The sequence below is a fragment of the Bactrocera tryoni genome, chromosome 1 (assembly GCF_016617805.1).
Source record: "Bactrocera tryoni isolate S06 chromosome 1, CSIRO_BtryS06_freeze2, whole genome shotgun sequence".
Lineage (NCBI taxonomy): Eukaryota > Metazoa > Arthropoda > Insecta > Diptera > Tephritidae > Bactrocera > Bactrocera tryoni.
In genome coordinates, this window is record NC_052499.1 from 65,982,430 (window position 1) to 66,000,471 (window position 18,042).

Sequence of the window (18,042 nt, forward strand, 5' to 3'; positions counted from 1 at the left end):
ATCAGAAAATCGCAAAATCAGTTAATTCATCAGAGTGTCGTGTAAAATCTACGCACCACTCCCTCCACGCTTCCGCCCGGTGTCAGACTGGGCACAAATCCGCGTGAATTGAAAACAATTTCGCTTTTGATAGATGCGTGTGGGCTCTCGGACAGATACCACTTGTGTATACGTGTGTGTATGTTCGAGATAGACAAGATTGTGTTTTCGTGCTTGAATCAACATCGGTGTCAATATATTGAATGTCAGCACTCATCTGAAAACCCTCACCTCACCTAGTAATGAAACTTGTTCAACACTTACACTCGCCCGCTCGCTACTGAGACCCGAGCTTTACTGAAGCATTTGGTTGGAAATTTATGAGTTCACATCCAGCATACTTGTAGGTGAACCTACTGCATGTCCATCAGCTGCGATTTTTCCACTCCCCATTCACCTCTTCAATAGCCATGGCTTTCAATTACTCGGCTTGTTCTTTCATATACTCCGTGTGTACATACATACGTATGTATGTATCATCATTATTGGCCATCTGAATGATTGATGAGTTGCGTGCTCCTGTCCATGACAGGCGAGCAGTCGAGTGATTGCTCTTCAATAAAATCGATTTCTCCTGTAATTCGTAAGATTTCATAGCTCCAACGTTCTATTTGTCTGATGATTCGGATGTAAAGTCAAGTGTAATATTGCTCTGTGTAATACTAGTTTTGTTTAGGAGCTGATATTGATTTTTTCATGTTATTGTAATGCAAAACTCACTTAAGGTACATATTTCATGTTTGAAAATTCTGCCCTTGAGTTGCTTGAGTTTAAACTTAGCCAAGTCATTCGGTATATATAAGAGTTTTGAAGTCTTTAGACCCGGAAGCGCCCTAAAACTTGTGACATTCAGAGAAAACTGTTAGACAAACAAGTAAGGAAGGGCTAAGTTCGGGTGTCACCGAACATTTTATACTCTCGCATGATAAAGTGATAATCGAGATCTCATTATCCGTCATTTACATATTTTTCATATACCGTATTTGTGTAAAGTTTTATTCCGCTAACATCATTGGTTCCTAATGTATATATTATACAGAAAAGGCATCAAATGGAATTCAAAATAGCGTTATATTGGAAGAAGGCGTGGTTGTGAACCGATTTCATATTTCGTACATGTCATCAGGGTGTTAAGAAAATATTACGTACCAAATTTCATTGAAATCGGTATAGTAGTTCCTGAGATATGGTTTTTGGTCCATAAGTGGGCGAGGCCACGCCCATTTTCAATTTTTAAAAAAAAGCCTGGGTGCAGCTTCCTTCTGCCATTTCTTCCGTAAAATTTGGTGTTTCTGACGTTTTTTGTTAGTCCGTTAACGCACTTTTAGTGATTTTCAACATAACCTTTGTATGGGAGGTGAGCGTGGTTATTATCCGATTTCTTCCATTTTTGAACTGTATATGGAAATGCCTTAAAAAAACGACTCTGTAGAGTTTGGTTGACATAGCTATAGTAGTTTCCTAGTTACCGAGATATGTACAAAAAACTTAGTAGGGGGCGGGGCCACACCCACTTTTCCAAAAAAATACTTCCAAATATGCCCGTCCCTAATGCAATTCTTTGTGCCAAATTTCACTTTAATATCTTTATTTGTGGCTTAGTTATGACACTTTATAGGTTTTCGGTTTCCGCCATTTTGTGGGCGTGGCAGTGGGCCGATTTTGCCCATCTTCGAGCTTAACCTTCTTATGGAGCCAACAAATACGTGTACCAAGTTTCATCATGATATCTCAATTTTTACTCAAGTTTCAGCTTGCACGGACGAACAGACGAACGGACGGACAGATAGACATCCGGATTTCGACTCTACTCGTCACCCTGATCACTTTGGTATATATAACCCTATATCTGACTCTTTTAGTTTTAGGACTTACAAACAACCGTTATGTGAACAAAACTATAATACTCTCCTTAGCAACATTGTTGCGAGAGTATAAAAACAGACCAGATTACCCTACTGATCTCTTAATGAAGTCTGATAATTATATACCGTTGGTATCTAAACTCAGCCGGAACTGTATACTAGCATATATAATATTTATGGTTAATAAGAAGAGTGGAAAGTGTGAGTACATGGAGTACTTTGCACAAATTCGCAATAAATGGAAATGCAGACTAGTCGAATGTTGTCCCAATTAATATTTTGGTAATACTTATAATAGTAAGAAAACGCCAGGAAATAATATGTAACTTCATTAACTCAAATACGTCAATTTTTGCTGAGAGTAGTCGAGCTCTAGGACATGTTAGTGATGTTTTTACTTATACCATCTGATAAAATCGGACCCAGAATGGTTCGGTTTTTCCTTGATTCTTGTTCGTGTGAAGTTTGATTTCCATGTGGCAAATAGTATTTGTCTAGCCATTTTTACTAGGCAAAAAAATTTAAGAGTGTTTGCTTGAAATTGGCGAAAATGAAATTGGACATAAAGTATTCAGTGAAACTCGTGAAATCATCGAAAAATTGCCTCATGCGAGTCGTCCATCCACATTTGATTATCACGATAGCATCGAAGAAATTGCAGAAACAGTGTTTGAAAATCATCGTGTTGGCATCTGAGTTATAATGGAGGGTGTTAAGATCTCTTACGAATCGACTCGGAACATTTTGGTGAATGTTTTGAATACAAACTGTGGCAATGCTATAATACTGTAATCAAATTGAAAGGTGAATTTTTAATTTATACTTCGCGTGTTTTCCGAATCGGTAAGTTGCTAGCACTGTTAATGACATCTATGCTAAATTTCACGTCAAAATATTCATTAGTATTTGAGATACGTGTCGTTTTGTGAGACTCCAAAAGTGAATTCTTCATCTCATACTGCATTGGTTATTCGTGATCATTTCGCCACATTTTCAACAAATATCGTGCCGCTAACACCGCATTCGCCTGATTTACCTTCGTGTAACTTCTGGCTATTCAGCAAAATCACATGACCAAACCGAGGAGACCGTTTTGACTCAACTGAGGATATAAAAGCCGAATCTAAAAATGCTCTGATGGCCATAACGATGGAGAATTTTTCCAAGTGCTACTGGAAAATTCGTTGGCATAAGTGGTATTGCAGCGGGCGGGAATTACTTTAAAGGAGATGAAATGGACAAAATTCACCATTCAATTTGATAACAGTAGTACTCTTGCTAAACAACAAAGACTTCTTTCCAAAAACGATAATGCTCCATCACATTTAAGCATGATTTTGATTGACTTTTTGGCAAAACGAGAGCCTCCAATTTTTCCAGATTCAGCTCTATGTAAATTTTGGAAATTTTACTAAGTGTTGGTATTCTTGTATTAGCTCCGGAGCCCATTTGAAGGTGATGATAAAGATTCGAATTAAAATACGCCAAATTGTAGTTTTTTTGTCAGTCCAGGTTAAATTTTCTCAGTTATGTCATATACAAGCCACTTATTTGATTGACTAAGAGAAAATTCTGCAGTGACGAAACTCTTATTTAAACAAGTAAAGAAGGACTTAGTTCGGCTGCAATCAAAAATGTTATACTCCTGCAACTTGCAAGAATCAAGGTCAGGGAAATACCCGATTTTATCTATTTTTGTCAATACTACGTGCCATTAATATGCAACATACTAATAAAATAATATGGAATAAAGTCACCAAAAAGTTCGAATATCGTTGTGTTAGGCATATGGGAGGTGGGAAATACCATTGTCAGGATAATAATATCGCTAAATTTCCATTATGTATCTCTCACATTGACCGATTTTGCGGTAAAAAGGCAACTATGCGTTGAATTTGGTAGAAATCGGCTTAGCAGGTCCTGAGATATGTATTATTATCAAAAAGTAGGCGGTGCCACGCCCTCTAATACCACCTCGGGTGAAAATCTTATATCTCCGGCGTATTTTAACAGTACCATTCTATGGAGAGTAGCCGAAGTTATCATCCGATTTCATCGATTTTCACAGCGTTAGTAATGATTCTTATAAGAATTGTCCTAAGCGAGTTTGGCTATTGTAGTTGTAGTTGTCTAAGAGTTGTGTAGTTGCCTCGCCCACTGTTTTAAAAATGTCAGCGCCTGACACTTTTTAGGTTTTCATTTAATGGTGATTTGTGTTCGTGGCAGTGGTACGTCCATCTACGAACTCCGCTTTAATTTTTTGCCAAGAAACAGGTGCGCCAATTTTCATCATATCTTAATTTTTACTCGAGTGACAACTTCCATGGTCGGACGGACGAACAGTTTAGTTTAATAATTTTATATGTTATGTTTGAGAAGTCATCCCAGCTTTTTATATTCTTGCTGATGCTCAGGACATTCGGCTGAAAATCTAGAAATCTCCATAAAAAGTCATCACAGTAGTAAAAAATATAAAAATTCTCTGATAGAACATTCATGCATGACTCATGCACACATATTACCCACATTAAAACTGGCAAATTGAAACATTGAAATCAACCAGTTCCTCTGAAACAGTGAAATGTGCATACGAAATTGATAACCATAACAAAAATGTTGAATGCAAATGCCAAAACAAAGTATTTGTCATGAAAAGTTCATTAAAATAATTTTTCACATTATTATTTCAATTAGTGAACGCCGGGACACAGCGGCGTATGAGTGACATTCAAATTACAGCAGAATTTAAATTGAACTCTCACACACACACACACATGTACACACGTACATATAATTACACTTAGCATTAGAGTACCGTTAACTGCGGAGAAGCATATAAAATTCATGCTTACTACACTTACTTTAAGCACGAAATTGGCGAAAGCGTAGGAATAAAGCAGAGAATAAAAAGTGGCTTTAATTTCCACTGGCGCGACACGTCTGCTCACCACCAAAGCAGCGCAAATCTTAAGCGCAAGCAAGTAGAACAAAAGTGCGAAAGAAGAAAGATGTGGAAGCAGAAATAAATTAAGAAGAGAAAGTTAAGAGTGCAAATGCTGAGTTGATGCAGCAAACGCAACGCTCGGAATGGAGATAAAATGAAATGTAAGCAATAAAAGTGCGGAGAGAGAACTTCAAGTTAAGAAAGTCGAAGATTTAATTGGAAAATTCTAGTTAGACACGCCATGCACGGATGTACTTGTAGCCAACAGCGTGGAGGCGCGCGGATCGCGGACGTGTCGACGCAGATAATAAGGCTTGCGTTGAGCATATCCAACAAATCTAACGACGTTGAAATGCTGTTACGCTGATGGAAATTGCGATGCCGGTGGAAATGGCGATTCTGCGCCGTTGATGCCGACAGTGACGCCGGCGCAAGGTCGTCTACTATGGCCACGAGCGTCTTCCGTAATGTGGATGCTTACGCAGCTTTGATTGCACGCTGGCAATCAGCAATTAGCGCGGCACGACAACAACTAAAGCAATAATAACATGCAACGAAATGGCATAGCCATCAGCAACGGCAACAACAACAGTGTGTCAATTTGCCTTTGGTTGACGCGCGCACACACAGCACACACGTCCCAACCGAGTCCAACCGAGGAGTAATTAAAGCGGCAACGTTGACCTCCCCCCCGCCACCGCCAAGTTTATGTATGTGACGCTGCAGGCAACACTTATTTCGTTGCGGCGCCGCAGTTTAATTCATTTTGTTTAATTTCGGTACGTGTGGAAATGCTGCGGGGTACTGCTTGAGTTGTGGGGTTATGGCGGCAAGTTGTTTGTGAGCGCGGCAGAGTCCTTAAAATTGTATTTCACTGGAAGTGTGATGCGCATGGCTGTGTGCCGAAAAAGTGCTAGCAACCAGTAAAGTAAGACATTTGTAGACTTGATTTGTAAAAGTGAGAATTGTTGCTGCGGGAACTGGTAATTGAGATGAGTAGGTGTCAAATCATTTTTATGGTTGATGCGGGAGAAAATAATGAGAAAGTTAAATTTGAACATGAAAATCAGAATTAAAGATTATTTGTTGTAATTTTTCAATGCGGTGAGAGTATGTTCGCTTTAACTACGTTAGAAGGGCTTACCAACATTTCTTTGCTTAAAAAATCGATATTTATTTCAAGATAATTAAAAATAGGCTTTTGATAATATATTCAGAGAATTTAGAGGTCAGAAGTAAGTACTTTTCTAATGCGAGTAGGCCATCTCCTACACCGTGCTTTCCAAAGTAAACAGGACTTTTTGAATCTAGTGCCCCTGGCCATCTATATGTCGACAGTGAGAATGACGTTTCAACGTTTTCAAAGTGGTCGTGAGGTCATAAATGAAGATCAACATGTGGGCCAATCGAAATTCGTGATCACCGGAAATTCCATCGAAAGTGTGCGTGAATTCATCAATAATCAGCCGAAATCATCATTGAAATTCATGGAACTGGAATCGAACATCTCCAAAACATCGATTTATCGCATTTTTACCGAACATTTGGGCTTACGAAAGGTGTGTGCACGGTTTGTTCCGCACAAATTGACTAACGACCAAAAATTGCTCTGAATCCAACATTCGATCGACGCTTGAGACCGATTATTTGACCAAAAATCACATTTTAACCATTAACCACTCCCCGTATTCACCTGATATGGCACCGTGCGACTTCTTCCCTTTCGAAAAAAAGCATTTGCTCATGAAAGGAAAACGTTATGCAGACGTAGAGGCAATTCAAAAGGCTTGCACCGGCACACTGGCGGCCTTACCGGCCAACGAGCTAAAATACTCGTTCGACCTGCTTCTGGACCGTGCAAAAAGCTTCATTGAAGCAGAAGTAGACTATTTAAAATTTATTTGCCGAAAAAAATATTTTTTCTGCTTTTTTAAGTCCTGTTTACTTTGGAACGTATCTTGCGTTAATGAAGGTAGCTACAAAAAATTTAAAGAAACTACGCTTGCAAATCATCGGGTTGGCATCACCAAGATAGCATAGGACCTCAACACCTTTCATGGATCATCTCAACACGTGTTGGTTAATGCTTTTGTTAATGTTTTGGGTACGTATATAAAGCGAGTCAGTGCTAGACTTCTACCTAAAGACCTGAATCTATTGCTGATGATAAATGATAGCGAGCAGAGGTCGCAAAAGAGATGCTTGATAACGTAGCTGACGACCCTATATTCATCAAACACATGATTAGTGCTACCGATACGTAGGTTTATGAATATGATGTTCAAATTGGACCACATTCTGGCGAAAGGCGCTCCAAAAATGACCCGAAACCGAAATAACCATATTCAATTCGTTCAAAAATGAAAATGAAGCTCTTTGTTTTCTTTAATTACCGCGGTAGAGTGCACTATGAATTTATTCCACAGTGTCAGTGTATTCATAAGGAATACTAATATGTGACTTTGAGGTGTTTAAATGATGTAAATCGTCATAAACGACGGTGCGGTGTGAGAGCCAAGACGCAAGTGCTACGACTGTTTGTTTGATGACAGGAGATATTTCGTCTTGACCTCGTTCACTGCCAGACTCATTTACTTTGCTTCCTTGTCTAGTCTGGAGAAAGCAGAACTAACGGCGTGGGTGTTGAGGCCGATGGTGTCAATATCATCGGCATACGCCAGCATCTGTACAGTCTTATAGAAGATTGTACCTGCTCGGTTTAGTTCTGCAGCTTGAATTATTTTCCCAGCAGCAGATTGAAAAAGTCGCACGATAGGGAGTCACCTTGTCTGAAACCTCATTTCGAATGACTCGGAGAGGTCCTTCCCGATCCTGACAGAGCTTTTGATGTTGCTCAACGTCAGTTTACTCAGTGGTATTAGTGGTAGCGGGGATACCAAATTCAGACATCGCGGCATAAAGGCAGCTCCTTTTCGGGCGGTCAAAGGCAGCTTTGAAATCGACGAAGAGGTGGTGAGTGTCGATTCGCTTTTCACGGGACTTTTCCAAGATTTGGCGCATGGTGACTACCTGGTCAGTTGTTAATTTGCCAGTTCTAACGCCACACTGATAAAGTACAATCAGTTTGTTGATGGTGGGCTTTCATCTTTCACACAATTCGTACGAGGAAACCTTATATGCGATGTTGAGGAGGCTTATATCATGATAGTTGGCGCTGATTGTGGGGTCTTCTTTTTGGTGGATTGGGCATAACACACTTAAATTCCAATCGTTTGGCATGCTTTCGTCCGACCATGTTCTACAAAGAAGCTGATGCATGCTCCTTATCAGTTCTTCGCCGCCGTATTTGAAGAGCTCGGCCAACAATCCACTGGCTCCCACCGATTTGTTGTTCTTCAGACGGGTAATTGCTATTCGAACTTCTTCATCGTCTAGGATGGCCATCAACATCAGCGATGGTTAACACGTCAATAAAATCAAGGAATTAGTGCTTGAACCTCAACGATAAACACTCAGAGATTTTACGGGCAACGTTGGTATTGCGGAAAGATCAGTGAAAACCATCTTGAAAGATCATTTCGTCGTCAAAAAAGTGAAAGCACGATTAAAGTATTTTATTCCAAAAAGGTTTTTTTATTTGTTACTCCAATTTTTGAAGTAAAAAACAGAAATAAAAACCGATATCGGTAGTCTTATCATTTTTGAAATAAAATTCTGGAATGAAAAGGAGTAAATCGAATATCGATTTTTAATTCTGCTTTTTGCGAATACAAATTTAAAATAGAGTTTGTCTAAAATAATTATAAATCGGAAATTAAATGCTTGATATAAATATTCAAAACCGAAACGTAAATAAAAGTAACCAATAAAACTATTCGAAGCCACAAGCCTAAAGCAAAATCAAAGCATATACATACATATATGTACATACATATATAGTACCAAACGTACGTTTGTATGTTATATAACGGAATAAAAATGCGAGCAAAAAATGCCACACAAAACGGAAAAAGACATTTGCTATTACCGTTTTTCGGTTGTTTTCAATTCGCAGCAAAGCAATTGACTCTCAGCTGGCGGGTACACCCAGCGACAGCTGCTTACACAGTCTGGCAACGCTTCCACTTGCACAATACGCATTTATAACTGTTTTTCTACAGTTTTTCTTTCGCTCGGCAGGAGCCACGTCTGCAATTGATATCAATTGTGCATTTGTGCATTGACCTGAGTGGATGAAAGGGCGCGCAGGAGCGCAGAAAAATGGCCACTCACTTGCACGCACACACACATTCGCACGCGCGAATGGGAAAATTCAATAAAATCATATTCCTTTCGGAAAGCATTTTATTTTTTTTCAACTTTCACATCCATCATGGACACAAAGTGATTGCGCGGGAACGCGGGCGTGGGGAAATAATGAAATTTAGTCTGGTCTAATAGAAGTCTAAGTGCATTCAATAAGAACGTAATGTTAATGCAATAAAATTGGCGTTGGTTTGAATGCTCCTACACATACATACTATATAAAAATGGATGTGTGTGTGTGTGTTCAAATGCATATTTAAACTAATTGGGTTGGTTATAGACTCCTGACTTCAACGGTGCTTATTTTGTTTGAAAATTATTGTTTATAGTATTTTTTTCATGGAATACTCTACGACCTCAATTACCGCTATAATACGCCATTTTGTTGCTATAATTTGCAATTACGTTTGTGCGAAGAAGCATAAAAAGGAAGAAAAAAAAAACAAATTAATTGTGGGTTAACATTAAATCCAATAACGGTCGATAAGTATTTAGTTTCAAAGGTCTACTGGAGCCTTAGTTCTTCCTCTTTTTTTCAACTTTGATATAAAAACATTAAATTTTTACGGATTTGCTCCTTGAAAAGCAGGAAATTTCTCATTCACGCATCACACGAATTCACTTGGCACACCATTATACCGTTAGTCTAGAGAACGCAATTTAAACACGAAAACATTGATTGCCTTAAAAAATAATTCAAGCCAAATTTTTTTGAAAATATCACGTCAAATGAAAAATTTTTCCATATAAGTATTTGCTTACGATCGTTCAGTTTGTATGGCAGCTATATGTTATAGTAGTTCGATATCGACGGTTCCAACAAATAAGCAGCAACTGAGAGGGGAAAGGGCATGTGCCAAATTTCAGAACGATAGCGCAAAAACTGACAGACTAGCCCGCGTATATCCATACAGACAGAAAGACGATTATACAAAGGGACAGATATGGCTAAATCGACTCTGCGCGTCAGTGATCATTTGTATATACTTGTATACAAGTGCTCTCCGACATCTTACAAACTTCGTGGGAAATTTAATATGTGCTACCCAGGAGACAATTACAAAGTCTCTGAACTCTTAAACCTAATAAGCAGTCAAAGCCATAAAACAATATGCCCCATTCCTTACAAAATTCCTCACAGTAGATAAAAAATTAATCGATGACGATGGCTTGGACGTATCATCACACGGCCATGAAGAAGTTCGAATCGCAATTACTCGTCTGAAGCACAAAAAAGCAAAAAAGCGGCAGGAACCGAGCCAAGCTATTCAAATACAGTGGCGAAAAACTGGTAAGTAGCATATATCAGCTTCTTTGTAGAACATGGTCGGACGAAAACAAGCTCGATAATTGGGACTTAAGTGTGCTCTACCCAATCCACAAAAAAGGCGACCCCATAATCTACGCCAACCACTGTGAGATACGCCTCCTTAATATCGCATATAAGGTTCTATCGAGCGTACTATGTGAAAGGCGAAGCCCACCGTCAACAAACTGATTGGACCTTATCAGTCTGGCTTTAGACTTGGAAAATAAACAACTGACCAAATATTCACCATGCGCCAAATCTTGAAAAAGACCTGTGAAAAGAGGATCGAAACACATCACCTCTTCATCGGTTTCAAAGCTGCTTTGGACAGCCCGCAAAACTAATCCGTAAACTAACGTTGAGCAGTACCAAAAGATCCGTCAGGTTCGGAAGAAGACGATAAAAAGTGGTCTACAAGTTTTTCTTATAATTAAGCCGAAAACTTTTCAGACCATTGTAATATCAAGTCATTATCTCTATATGAGAAAAATATGTCTGGTTATTCATACCATAACACATAACTTAACTTACACAAAGCTGAAAGTAGGCACGCTTATTTATCCAATTTACCACCGTTTCCGAAGATACGAAATTTAGGCTTAAATTGATCGTTAAATAGCTGACGAGTTTCTGTGGCAAACAATATTATGATTTAAAACTCAAACATACCGACACGACAAAGTCTTCGCATAAATCTCGAGTTCTTTGTCCTCATCAGTGCTTACCGTAGCACACTTTGCTATATTTATATGTGACCTGGTCTACGAAAAGGGGGCTAACGTGCGAAAACTAGTTTTCTGGGAAAAGCTGTTAAAAATAATCGTCGGTTTCTCGTTATCTCATTAATTGTTCTCCTTTTTTTTGACACCTAAGCCCCCTTTTCGTAGACCAGGTCACATATATTAAATATGATGCATACATACAAATAGATATATGTATATACCAATATACTATATTAAGTACGTTATATTGGGTAGTCGAAAAAGTCTTTTCGTATTTTGTCAATAGATGTCGTTGCATATTTATTTATTTATTAGTGTAAATATTAAAAAATAAATTGAAGTTTGATTAGAAATACGAAACGACTTTTTCGACTACCAATATACAGATTCAACGGAGAAGTCATAACATTTCCATGTTTATATTACATAAACTTTGTATTTGTAAGAACTAAAAAATCTCATTTTTGTTAACAGTACAAAGTTTTTATGTACAAAGTTAGGTTATATTATATTGGTAGTATGTCTGTATGTTTATTGGAATTTTATGCGACCTTTTTAGAAACCTGAAATAATGCCGTATGCCTCCATTGTGCTAATCGCTAGATAAATAAACCAAAGTGCAAATAATATAATGCCATGAAACCACTTAATTCCCACTGGACCGCCAAGTTCTCCGCCTATAGATGGCTTGCGACGATAGACTATTATCGCGAACCCGATAACCGCTTCACATAGATAGAGCACCGTTGAAAAGAGCAAACTGTGGAAATATATAAAAGATTAAAATTTCCTAATTATATAATTCTAGTCCTTTAGAAGATAAGTGTAAAGCTTAACTCAAAATTTGTCCATTAAAACAAGTCGACTTAAACTACTTTTGAATATTGTCAAAGGCATTATATATGCATATAATCATATTCACTTACGATCCCACAGGCACATAAAATATAGAACCGTGCATGGCGTGATATATGGCCGCCATAGACCATGCGATACCGATTCCAAGAAACACATTCACAGCATTACTGCCCGTGACATTACCAATAGCATTGTCGGCGGTTTTGTCATGTATGGCAGCCACTTTGCTGGCGAATGTATCTATCAAAATGAAATTATAAATAGATATGGGGTGAAAAATGAAAGCAAAAAACGAATCATATATTAACGTAGAACATTGAATTGCTGTAAAATGATATTAGACCCTGTTACTAATCGATTACCTGGTAAACTGGTGCCCAATGCCACTAAACAAATGGCTGTAACCGAGTCCAGTACACCCAACGTACAACCGAAGTGCGATGAAACATCCGTGAGAACGGCAGTACAAATTGCTATCAGGATGATCGAGATAAAGAAACACGGATATCCACTACAGATTTCTGAAAATAGAATACGAAAAAATGCTTTATTATTCAAAATACAATAAACGAAACAAAAGTAATTTATATGAAAAGCTCGTAAATATTTGCGAAGACCGTGGAGAGTCGATTCGCCGTTCACAGAAACTTGGACTGACGGATGGTACGACTTGGCGCATTTTACGTCGAGATCTTAAAGTGAAAGCGTACAAAATACAGCTTGTGCAAGAAATGAAGCCGCTCGAGTCATGGAAAATTGGACTCAACGGATGGAACATCTCAGACGTAACCGCGTCCAATATTTGAAAGAGATAATCTTCGAAAACTAAACGCGTCTTTCGAATAATACTTGTAATAAACATTCCCCATTAAATTTGAAGTTTCTGTGTATTTTCTTTAAAGTAAGCAATCCCGAAATGGACCATACAAGTGAAGTATAACGCAGCACTTACGGCCAGCCGGTTCATGATTTTAGGCCATTAGAATCCGACTAAACGTTACTACGGGCATGGTATCATACTCGACCTTGTTAATGAACTCAGACTAAATTGGCAACGCGACCGAGAAAAAGAGAGCCCGTAGGACATAAACACAATGTTTTTACTCCCCAATAGAGAAGAATAGACCAAAGGTTCTGTGATCGACAGTTCCGACGCCGTTAATCTTCATATTCACCGACGGATCAGAGGTTGAAATAGGAACACGTGTGGGCCTTTTCCAAGTAGTAATTCATATACAGAATGTAGCTTCAAACAAAATGGCTTTAGGAGCATAATGGGACTGCTACGGATAGTCCAATCGTGACTTAAGTCAGAAAAATACTTTAAGTAGACTTCATCAGTTAACTCTCATGTTTACTCCCGCTAGTTTACCTGTTGTGCCTGAATATGTGAGACCTAATGACCTAATGTAAGTCCTCTTCTTACGAGCAACTGCTGAAACTAGAATCCAATAAGAGTTTTTATCAAAATACCTATTGGGCAATGTCGAATTAAAATCAGTATAGTTAGGGAAAGAAAAACATTGCTGAGGGTAAAGAGCTAACTAGACATCTTTCAATATAGCTAAAACCAGAATAGTCTTGCAGCTGCTACTGGTAGTAGAGCGGCACTGACCAAACTGAAGTGAGGCTTAACAATGCAATACCAAACCGCAGGAAGATGTCGGAGCTCCAACATGCCACCAGTATACTTCTAGTGAAACAAAGGTCCTTAACTTTTCAAACCAATCAGCTTTACCAAGCGTTGAAAAGTATAAAAAAATAAGCTAGAAAAGAGTTAATCCGCCGAAACCGATTTACAAATTAATTTTAAAACGGAGTGTGTAGGACGCACACTTTTTGTTGCTCCTGAGCGTGGATAATGTAAACGATTTAGCCACAACTTACTTGCTGGTGGTATTATAGAAAAGCAGATTTTCCAAAAAATCGATAAAAAATGCATAAAATATTCGCATCCGCTGGGACCAGTATCGTCGTCGTCCTCATCCTCCTCATATTCAATATCATCATCAGCATCTTCGACGTCAAGCCCTCCACCACCTAAATGCGGCAAATACAAGTAATATATTCAATGAATTAATGAAGACATTTAAACCTGAAACTGTCATGGCGTCCAAAAATTGCTCCTTCCACGAGGTGGTACCAATCAGCTTTGAGGCATTCGCTGTTTGCACCAGCTTGTTAACCGTTTGCTATAGAATAGAGCATGTCATATTAGATTGTACATAATCTTGTTATCGTTTTTGTCTCTCAAATGATAATTTACTTTGAACTCTTCACTTTCTACAATGTGACACAGTATTTTTGTTGTTTCTGCTAATTTCGGTAGACCAGCCAAAAGAATATTATCTCGAAAAGTTCTTTCGTCGTCAGATTTTTGTTGAACCTCTCGTATTCGAAGTAGGAGTGCATCATCTGTAAAAAGTAAAGTGAATACAGTTAATATTTAGTAATATCAAATTTGAAAAGTCAAAGTGCAATTATAAGTGTTTTAAAAATAGTAGGGTGTTGAGTTTAAGATAAATCTAGTAACACACTTACTATTATAAAATACTTATTTAAGCAGTAATATATGTGCACTTACCTTCCGATACTCTTGGTTGACCAAGATGCACCTCGAAGGTTACATTCTTTTCAAAGCTGTGCTCTTCAATGATTTCAATTTCTATAGAAAGCCTGTGATAGCACAAAATAACAATCTTACATGCATATCTCTATATGTATATATACATATATGCCATTTACTTACTCATACACACCATTATCAAATATCAGTTCTCCTTTCACATCCATATATTCCTTGCCCGATGTGGCTGTTTTCGCTTTGGTGTAATAAGGTAGAACGATTTTGCAGCGTACGCCCGAATAACGTTTCACTTTCACTTCGTAGATGCCCACATTTTCGGGTATGATATGTTCTTTCTCTTTGAATTCGAAAATGCCACAATGATCATCGTCTAAAATCATGACGGTCGCTACTTTGGGTGTGATGATTACAGCATCATCGCTGGGTTTCCTGAGATGCACATAAAAATGTTCGTCTTCTTCGAAAACATCGTCATCAACAATAGTGATTTTAATGATTTGCTCTTCAATACCCGGTGGAAATTCGAGTACACCACTTACGGGTATGTAATCCGAACCGGCTTCGGCTGTGCCATCTTCGGTGTAGTATTCGACTTTGGTGAAATTCGCTAAGCTGCCAGCACGAATCACATGCAGCTCCACATCGCCAACACTTTCCAAAACTGTGTAATGACCGGGTTCGAAATACAAACGTGTCTCAATCTCATCATCAATATCTGGCTCCTCCTCTTCCACTTGCATGCGATATACGGCCTTTGCTTGACCAATTTCCACAGCTGCATAATCACGTGCTTTCCTCAACACACCACCGGCACCAGTTAGGCGACGTCCCGAATGTACGCGATAGAAAGCTCTCGACTTCGTGCTCTCCCGTATTAGGTGCTCTTGTGCCATTGCCTGAATTTTTTCCAAATCATATTGCGGATATCTGCGATATAATTCCTTCAGCTTAGTGATGTATTCACGGCGTTGTTCCTCGAATTCACGCATTTCTGGTGTCTCAATTAAATCTTTAATACTCGAACGTATTGGTTCCGACTCGCGATCCGGCGATTCTATGGAGCTCATGGCAACGCCTCGTTGATTTGCATCATTTTTGTAACATCTCGGACAGAAGAGACGTCGTTCCGTGATGTAGGAATGATAAACGAAAACCGGAAAGGATATCAATGTTACTAAAGCCTCCCATATGTCGATAACATTCGGTGTTACATACTTTGTTATAATACACATCCACACATAGGCAAATACCGACCAAGAAGCTGTCACCACAAATACGCGAAAGTGTTGTATTCTGCGCACTTGACCTTTCGGTATGACAACTATACAAATGCCAATAATGACAAATAAGTTATATGCTGCCGAGCCGACGATCGTACCTGGACCTAAGTCGCCAGCTTCAAAGTTCTTCTGAAACATTTCGATTATGGAAAGTAAAATTTCGGGGGCACTCGATCCTAAAGCCATTAGTGTCAAATTAGCTACAGTCTCATTCCATACATGCACTGTTATGGTTTCTCTCTGGCCATTTTTATTGAGTACATTTACACGTCTCTCACTGGATGTGATCACCTCAATACCCTCCATAAAGCGATCCGATACAATGGCCACACCAATAAATAAATAAACCATTGCAAGAAAGTAAATTATGCCTCGAAGTATACGTTCTTCTTGTGATATGTCCGTCAAGGGACGCCAAGCTCGTAAGATGAGACCGTCCTTGCATATCAAATCATTATGACTTTCATCCTCATCTCGTTCATTTTTGCCTCTTATTGTATGGTTGGACACAGGAGGTACATTCGCCCTTGGCTCCTCTGCACGTGTTAATATGGGTTCTATTTGATCTGGAGGCGACTTTTCTGTTGGTTGAACATTCCGAAATTCTGGTGTCTTCTTATCTTTAGAAGCCAACTGTGAAGGAAATTCTAATTCTTTTGATGGCGTCCTTAGCGTGGGTTGAACCTCCGGAATTTTTGGAACCTCTGTATCCGTAGAAGTCACCGGCGGCGGTTTTGGCGTGGGTTCAACATCTAGTATATCTGGAACCTCTGTATTCGTAAATGTCACCGGTGATGGTGTGGTTATTTCTTCTGGTGGCGGTTTTGGCGTGGGTTCAACATCTGGAAGCGACTTTTCCGTTGGTTGAACAATCCGAAATCCTGGTGTCTTCTTATCTTTAGAAGCCAACTGCGAAGGAAATTCTAATTCTTTTGATGGCGTCCTTAGCGCGGGTTGAATCTCCGGAATTTCTGGAACCTCTGTATCCGTAGAAGTCACCGGAGCTGGTGTGGTTCTTTCTTCTGGCGGCGGTTTTGGCGTGGGTTCAACATCTGGAATATCTGGAACCTCTGTATTCTTAGAAGCCACCGGTGCTGGTGTTGTTGTTTGTTGTACGTTTGGGTTTTTTCGCGCGGGAAATGATTGAACATCCCTGTCACTGGATGCCTTGCAAATAAGTAAAAACAATAGTCCGAGCAAACTAACAAACTTTTTTGACGAATTCAGTTTGTGATTCCTGGCTAAAAGTTTCCTTTTCATTTCAATTTGTTTATCGAGCAATTCATTAAATATTATTGAATACTTATTGGTTTTGAGAGCAGTCTTTTGAAAACACTGATATCACAGAGCTTAGGTACGTAATGTGGAACGTTATGTTTTAGTGACTCTAACAGCACTTCACTATTGTTTTTTTTTGTTTTTGCTGTTGTTGACATTCGCAATTGATTTGCTGTGAACAATCCGTTTCACTTTCTCTAAATTTAAATTTGAATTTGATTTTTTTGACTTCACTTCTTTGAAATTATCGAATTTTTTTCGCTGCAGACTTCGTGGCACATCCTTTAGTTAATCTTAAGCTCGCATGCAATTCATATAAACAGGATTGGGTATATTTAAAATACAGTTAACTTCCGTTAGTTACACTTCGAAAAACACTAAAAATAGTTTTTGTTAGCAATTTTTCTATTTAAAAGACAAAAAATATATTCGAGCAATGAGCTTCTTTTTTACATATGTAACTTCTGACTTTTCAAAGGTTTGAGTTTTTGAAAGTTTAGAGAGCACTTTAGTGTAAATCGGCACAGCCGGAGTCACCGAAAACATATTCTGAATTATTTCCAAGAATATTCTTATGCCATAATTTGAATGTGTTTGATTAATTTGTATTGGATTTGCTAATGGATAAGTGAATCGGATTTGAAATCCCCACCTAAGTTGCTAAATGAGAGAGAATATAGCTTAAAATCATAGCAAATTTTAAAGTTTTCAAATATCTTCGAACTTTTTTATTCCCAAACTTATCCGAGTAATTGCTGGATGAATAAAAAATAATGCTCATTTTCTAGACAAAAATTGAACTTTGATTACTTAACCAACTAATTTTTTGATGAAAAAATAACCCGGATTTTCTTGACAGTACTCACTGACTAGCCTTCTGAACTATTTGAAAAT

General features: G+C 38.5%; 2 protein-coding genes across 2 annotated transcripts in view; one reads left to right on the forward strand and one right to left on the reverse strand.

The window, feature by feature from the left end:
- LOC120782744 (sodium/calcium exchanger 3-like) overlaps positions 1–18,042 on the forward strand; it is a 194,453-nt gene that overhangs the window by 52,614 nt on the left and 123,797 nt on the right. The window lies entirely within an intron of this gene.
- LOC120782743 (sodium/calcium exchanger 3-like) lies at positions 11,652–17,367 on the reverse strand. The gene is made up of 8 exons (XM_040115176.1): positions 14,753–17,367; positions 14,588–14,679; positions 14,270–14,418; positions 14,099–14,195; positions 13,891–14,043; positions 12,366–12,524; positions 12,072–12,243; positions 11,652–11,905 (listed from the first exon to the last, which is right to left on the reverse strand). Exons 1-8 carry the CDS (start codon positions 17,128–17,130, stop codon positions 11,701–11,703), a joined length of 3,405 nt encoding a protein of 1,134 aa, XP_039971110.1. The 5' UTR covers positions 17,131–17,367; the 3' UTR covers positions 11,652–11,700.

Excerpts from the sequence above, each read along its gene's own strand:
- LOC120782743 (XM_040115176.1), bottom strand. The coding sequence starts at position 17,130 with ATGAAAAGGAAACTTTTAGCCAGGAATCACAAACTGAATTCGTCAAAA. Across the intron at positions 14,419-14,587 it reads TCAACCAAGAGTATCGGAAG|ATGATGCACTCCTACTTCGA; the intron begins GTAAGTGCACAT and ends TACTTTTTACAG. Across the intron at positions 12,244-12,365 it reads ATTGGGCACCAGTTTACCAG|ATACATTCGCCAGCAAAGTG; the intron begins GTAATCGATTAG and ends TCATTTTGATAG.